The following is a 6,483-nucleotide window of genomic DNA, read 5'->3' as shown; positions in this document are numbered from 1 at the left end:
GGTAGAGGAAGCTTTGTAGCGATGTTAGGTGAGGTTGTAAATTTTGGTTGCATTAGCATCTAAGGGTGAGAGGAATAATGGCTTGTGGAATATGATGGGGTGGTGAATCCTTAAAAGGCCGAAAGCAATGGGAAAAAAAAAGGCCTGAGAAGGTAGAGAGAGAGAGAGAGAGAGAGAGAGAGAGAAGAAGGAGGAGGTTGCTCTTCACAGCTTCCAATATGGTCATGATCTTAAAGACTGGTCAAAAAATTCTAAAAGATCTGCCATGAGATTGAGGAAAAGAATCGATTAAAACAAATAAAAAGCATAATCCAATCCATCCGTACTGTTTAATTAACGAAATTAATATTTATTACAAAGTAGTGCCAACCTACATTATGGCTGCTTTCTTCTTCATCAGTTTTAATTGATGAAGCACAACACAAGCTCCACTACAGTTTCTGCATATCCACTGGCAGACTACTGCTTGTTGCACCCAATGAATTCACAAATGTATTACAGCGACTTAAGTACTAAATGATAATTTCTGAAGTGATTTTATGCAAGAGTGCAGACACGAACATGCTTTTTTATGTACTTGGAGGCAAGGAATATTAACACTCAGTCTTCATCAGGATTGGTGAAAGCAAGAATCACCTCTCTCTTCTTTTTTTCCTCCATCTTTCCCTTTTCTTTTCTTTCTTTTGAGGCAAGTAGATGCATCACAATGTGGCTGTACCTCTACAAAAGCAAAAAGAAAAGTGATACATACAAAGTTAAATGTACACCTAGCACTGCTATGATGCTTTTATCACACCTTCCTCTTTTTTATTCTCTACTAATTTATCTTCTTCTTGAAAGTTTTTCATTCATGGCTGCCTGCCTTGTTCTTCTGCTTTTGCTTGCTGTCTTTCTGAAATACGCATGAGAACAATTCCATGAAACATACATGCAAGGCATGATGATCACGATGATCTCTTCTGGTTAAGTGGAGAGAAGACATCTATACGCTAATTAAGAGAATAATAAAGATTGTTTCTTTTTGAGTGTGTATTTCAATTGTTGGATGAGTTGCATGAAGCAATCATTTCGTTTAGTCCCTATCCATCACACTTTATGATTCAAAACATATTCAAACAAAGCGAAAGTTTTGAGTATTAGATATTAATAATGTGAGCCCGATAAAGCTTGCCCAAGTGAAAGGCGGCACAAACACTGGCTGCGCTAAAAAGTAGAGCAGACCAAAGATTAAAAGAGGCATGAAATAACCAGCTGAAGAAGAAGAAGAAGAAGAAGAAGAAGATCTTGAGTTTTGAAGAAGAAGAAGAAGAAGAAGAAGAAGAAGGTGTGTGGGGGTTGGTGTTGGGGTTCAAGTAATGCGAACAGGAGCTTGCACACTACAGCAGGCGCTCACCGCCGAGGCCGCCACCGTCCTGAAGCTCTCCCTGGCCTTGGCACGCCGGCGAGGTCATGCCCAGGTCACCCCTCTGCACGTCGCCACTACCCTGCTGTCCTCCACCGCCACTTCCTCCTCCCTTCTCCGCCGCGCCTGCGTCAAATCGCAGCCGCGCCACCCGGCCTCCCACCCGCTCCAATGCCGCGCGCTAGACCTCTGCTTCAACGTCGCCCTGAACCGCCTGCCCGCCTCCCCTTGCTCCGCCTCTCTCCACCCCTCCCTGTCCAACGCCTTGATCGCCGCCCTCAAGCGCGCTCAGGCCCATCAGCGTCGCGGCTGCGTGGAGATCCAGCAGCACCAGAACCTGCACCAACAGCCTTCGCCGCTTCTGGCCATCAAGGTCGAGCTCGAGCAGCTCATCATCTCCATCTTGGACGACCCCAGCGTGAGTCGCGTGATGCGCGAGGCCGGCTTCTCCAGCACCTGCGTCAAGAACAACCTCGAAGAGGAAACCTCTGCTAGTGCCTCCTCCCTCGCCCACAACGACATTATCAACCCCTTCTTCAAGTTGTCTTCCTGGCAAGCCCCACCTCGTTCTTCGTCCCAAAAAGAGGACTTGAGCGCGGTCATGGAGGTGATGCTGAGAAAGCAAGGGAGGCGGAGCAACGCGGTGGTGGTGGGGGACTCTGTCACCATAACAGATGGCCTCGTGGCTGACCTCATGGTGAAGGTGGAGAGGGGCGACGTCCCTGACGATATCAAGGACGCTCAATTCGTCAAGCTTCACCTCTCCCACGTTCACCTCCGGCTCATGGGCAAGAGTGATGTGGACACGAAGGTTTCTCACCTGAGGAAAAAGATTACTGCTTTGGCAGCCGACAAGGGCGGCCGTGGTGTCATCATCCATGCAGGCGACTTGAGGTGGGCAGTGGATGATGAGGAAGCAAGAGACGGGTGTGGGTTCAAGCCAGTGGACTACATGGCTGAAGAGCTGGGCAGGTTACTGTCTCCGCTCAGGAGCAGCAATGGCAAAGTGTGGCTGTTGGCCACTGCAAGCTACCAGACTTACGTGAGGTGCCAGACGAGGCAGCCATCTCTAGAGACCCTGTGGGGTCTTCAAGCTGTGGTGGTGCCTTCAGGCGGCCTTACATTGAGCCTTCGAGCTACCAGGTGAGCTCGCGGCCGCCATGGCTTTTTTATGCTGCTCTGGATTCTGCATTGCTTGATGTTGATTGTATTGTTTTCCTTCATGCATGTTCTGCAGTGATGGCCTGGAACCACCCAGATTGACAAAACTCTTTGATCACCCACTTCAATTTCTTGGTTCAAAGAACTACAGCTCCATGGATGATGAAAAGCTCAGCTGCTGTTCCGAGTGCACTTCAAAATTTGAGAAAGAAGCTTCGGTTTTCGAATTCGAGAAGAATGAGCCCCACCATGGCTCAACACAGCTACCTCTGTGGCTGCAAAAACTCAGACCAGATGATCACAAGGTAAAACTAATAAGGGAGTTATTATTTCTACCTAATTTAGACTAAAACTTCATGATGCTTTCAGGATTCTCTGTCGGAATTGAGAAGCAAATGGAATAGCCTGTGCCGAAATCTCCATCGCTCTAGGCAGAATCAACTATATCTCCCGTTCTTGAACGGGATCGCCTTTGCCAATAACAGCAACTTGTGTTCTTCGTATTCATCGTGGTCTAACAGCAAGCAAAGCAAACACTCGCGGCAACCGCATTTCTCCTCGTCCTCCTCTGAAGCCACTGCGAAGCATGATCCAATGTTTGGAATCTGTAACTGGCTTGGGAGAGATGAAACAAAGCAAAGATTTTCTGAAGTCGGCTTGAATTCACTCAAAACTCCTCGAAATGAAGATGTCAACATCACTCTTTCCCTTGGCAGTGGTGCTTTGCTCGCGGATTCTGCTACATCCAGCAAGGATGATGTGTCAGCGGACCAAGAAGAAGGCCTAAGCTCGAAACTGCAAGAAAACATGCCTTGGCAGTCAGAAATCATTCCCTCAATCGTGGAATCACTCACTGATACTTCATCATGTCAAAACAAGAGCCTCTGCATACTTTTAGAAGGCAGCGATCGCATTTCTAAGAGGAGACTCGCCCAAGTAATTCTGGAGCATTTTGGGGGATCCAAAGTAGAAATTAATTCGAGAAAATGGGCAAATGTCGAAGCCTTAGAAAAGGGCGCAAAGGTTGTGATTCTCATTGAGGAAATTGAGCGAGCAGATTCGAGCTTCACAAGGTATCTCACCGATGTGTTGAAGATGGAAGGCCAAGGCGTCATCGTCATCATGACCACATCAAACTACGGAGACCAGGACGCTGGCAGTAAGAATGCGATCAAGATGATGTTGCAGGTCGAAGAGATCAAACCGATCGATAAAGACCTGAAAAGGAAGCCGGAGACCACACTGCAGAGCTCGCCGAAGAGAAGAGCCAGTTACGGCCCCGATCTTAACCTGCTCGCGGAGGAGGAGAGGAGAAAGCTCAACGAGGAGGATGACAACAAGGACGAGGAGGCCGCCCCGAGCGACCTGACCAACGAGACCAGCTGCTGCGCGACGCCCAATCTTCCACCTGAGCTGCTCCAGTTAGTCACTGCTCGATTCAGCTTGGAGGAAAGGTCCGACCTCGTGACGAAGAGCCTTCTGCTGAAGCTCCAGCGGGCATTTGAGGAAGAGGCGGGTGGTGGGGGAATCGGGCGTCTGGTGGTGGACGAGTCGGCGGCGGGGGAGCTGACGGCGGCGGCTGGCTTCTTCTCGGAGAGGTGTTTCGAGAGGTGGGCGGCGAGAGTGGTGCTGGGAGCGTACCGGGAAACGGTCGGCAATGGCGGGGGCGGGAAGGTGCGATTGTGCGCGGAGGGTAAATTGGGAAATGTGGAGGAGTTTGGGTTCATGGGGTCGGTTCTGCCGGGGAAGATCGATATGCCGAGGGAGGTCTAAAACACATTTATCTCCCAGCGTTGTACAAATATTGGGGGCGAACAAAATCCCACTTCTAGTTCTTTTCTATTTTTGGCGTTTCAAAACAATGGTGGCCCCACATGCAAATAGGGTTTGCACTTCTTTTCCTCTTTTTTTTTTGAAAAAATAATAATCTTTTTAATTGATAGTTTAATCTAATAATTTCTTATTAGTTAAAAATAAACTTAAAGCTTAATTTTTTTTAAAATTAGTATTAGATATCTAATTTTTGCCGATTGATATATGAATCTTTTATGTCACTAAACTCTATTCATTATTATATTTTCAACTATATATAAATATATTTTATTTTATTTTATCCCTATTAATTAAGTGTTTTATATCTCTCTTTTTATGTTAATATGTGTATTTATCATAATTTACATAATTTTATATTATCTGATTAAGATATTTATTAGATATTTAAGTATGCACTCTTATCATTTTTAAACATGCGTTCTAAAATTTTTTCTCAATATTCTAATTTTCTTTCTAATATTTTTATTTTTTTATTTATCCTCATATATTTATATATTTATCTGAATATTCTTATCTTTTGTTTATATGCTTATTTTATACTTTAACATTTAATTTTATACAACATAACATATCTAATTAGTTATAAATTTTTTTAAAAAAATTAAAAGTATTTTAGAATTATAAAAAACACATGATATCTTCACTCATTTTAATTATTCTATTTGTATTCAACAGAAAGAAGTGGGAAGGATAAAAAATAAAAAGTAAGAGTGCATTTATGTTATTTATTTTAAGTAGAGGAGGCAAAATTTGAAAAGTTACCACTACGAATCATTTTTGCCATTGTTAAATGCATGTCTCGAATTACAATCATCATTTAACATAACACTCATTTATTGGAATCGAATTGATTATCACATAATAGATTTATAGAATTAAATATTAAGAGTTGAATCTTAGTAAAGATTGAGGAACTATCTTCCTGTATGATGGCTAATTTCGATTTTTAATTTTATTCCCTCCTAATAGTGTCATAGGATAACTAGGGTCACTAATTTCACCTTTCCACAATCAATGAGCTTTTGACAATAGATACAAACAGTCAAAGATTCATTCGACTTTCTTAGTTTTTGCTTGCACTGTTGGCCACTTTTGGGAATCTGAACGATTGAGAAAATGGAGATGGAACTAATCAAGTAAAAATGAATTTTATGCATCTTTTGTGATATATGGTCCACCCAATTTTGAACGGACAAAATGTAGATAAAAATTAACCCATAAATCGAGGTTTTGTTGTTCTTTTGTTGATTTTTCATCAAGTTGAAGATTAATTTATTATAGTAAAAAAATAATTATATTTATCTCAGATGTTTTTACGATCTATTCTCAGATTATGTGAAAGGAGATAAATTATAGGATTAGTTTATAATTAGTCGACCATCTAATGGCTAAAGGGTGGAATGAGCTTTTCTCCAAAGACATGTACCCATTGAGAATTGATCTTTGTTTTATTATAATAAATCTGTCACTCTCTAATCAATTGAATACTTCATGGGATAAAATTACAGATTAACTTAGACATTATGTTAGAAGGTAAATCAATTCAGATATTATAGATGGACCTAAGAAATTTTTTATTTGATGGTAGATTAAAGTCAACCTAAGTTGGTAGAATTTGAAACGCTAACTTTTTGTTTAAAAGTTAGATCAATTACCTAGAGAATACTAAAGCGAGCTAAAATTTTGTTAAGTAAACAATTTACTTGTTGGAGATAAATGTTTGAAATAGATCAATGTAAGATTATTTAGGTCAATATGTGGTTTTAGATCAACAAACTCATTTTATGACAAGGTATTTAAGTCTTTTAGTTGCCACTTAGCATTGAAACACTCCAAAAAAAAAAAATTTAAGGTCTCATGCTCTCATTAGAGTATCAAATACAAGAAAGGAGATTGGAAGTTTTGATGTAAGGTTTCATCTTTAAAATCTAAAGCTTTCTTGATTGATCCTGTCCGAGCGCTAAGTCGACGGACGCTGGGGATGTGACACGCTCCGCTGTCTCCGACTGGTGATGTAGCTCTCCAACGATCCTGCAAAGAAGCCAAGCCGGGAGGGGTTTCCCGGCGACGGCCCTCCGACGCTCAAG

General features: G+C 42.2%; 1 protein-coding gene across 1 annotated transcript; it reads left to right on the top strand.

Moving 5' to 3' along the window:
* The first annotated feature begins 1,135 nt into the window (after positions 1-1,135).
* LOC121971571 (protein SMAX1-LIKE 4-like) lies at positions 1,136-4,422 on the top strand. Its single transcript, XM_042522893.1, has 3 exons — positions 1,136-2,545; positions 2,640-2,868; positions 2,933-4,422. Exons 1-3 carry the CDS (start codon positions 1,356-1,358, stop codon positions 4,334-4,336), a joined length of 2,823 nt encoding a protein of 940 aa, XP_042378827.1. The 5' UTR covers positions 1,136-1,355; the 3' UTR covers positions 4,337-4,422.
* Positions 4,423-6,483: the final 2,061 nt, after the last annotated feature.

The sequence above is a fragment of the Zingiber officinale genome, chromosome 4A, assembly GCF_018446385.1.
Source record: "Zingiber officinale cultivar Zhangliang chromosome 4A, Zo_v1.1, whole genome shotgun sequence".
NCBI lineage: Eukaryota > Viridiplantae > Streptophyta > Magnoliopsida > Zingiberales > Zingiberaceae > Zingiber > Zingiber officinale.
This window is presented reverse-complemented; position numbering and strand designations above follow the sequence as displayed.

Excerpts from the sequence above, each read along its gene's own strand:
- LOC121971571 (XM_042522893.1), top strand. The coding sequence starts at position 1,356 with ATGCGAACAGGAGCTTGCACACTACAGCAGGCGCTCACCGCCGAGGCC. Across the intron at positions 2,546-2,639 it reads TTGAGCCTTCGAGCTACCAG|TGATGGCCTGGAACCACCCA; the intron begins GTGAGCTCGCGG and ends CATGTTCTGCAG. Across the intron at positions 2,869-2,932 it reads TCAGACCAGATGATCACAAG|GATTCTCTGTCGGAATTGAG; the intron begins GTAAAACTAATA and ends TGATGCTTTCAG.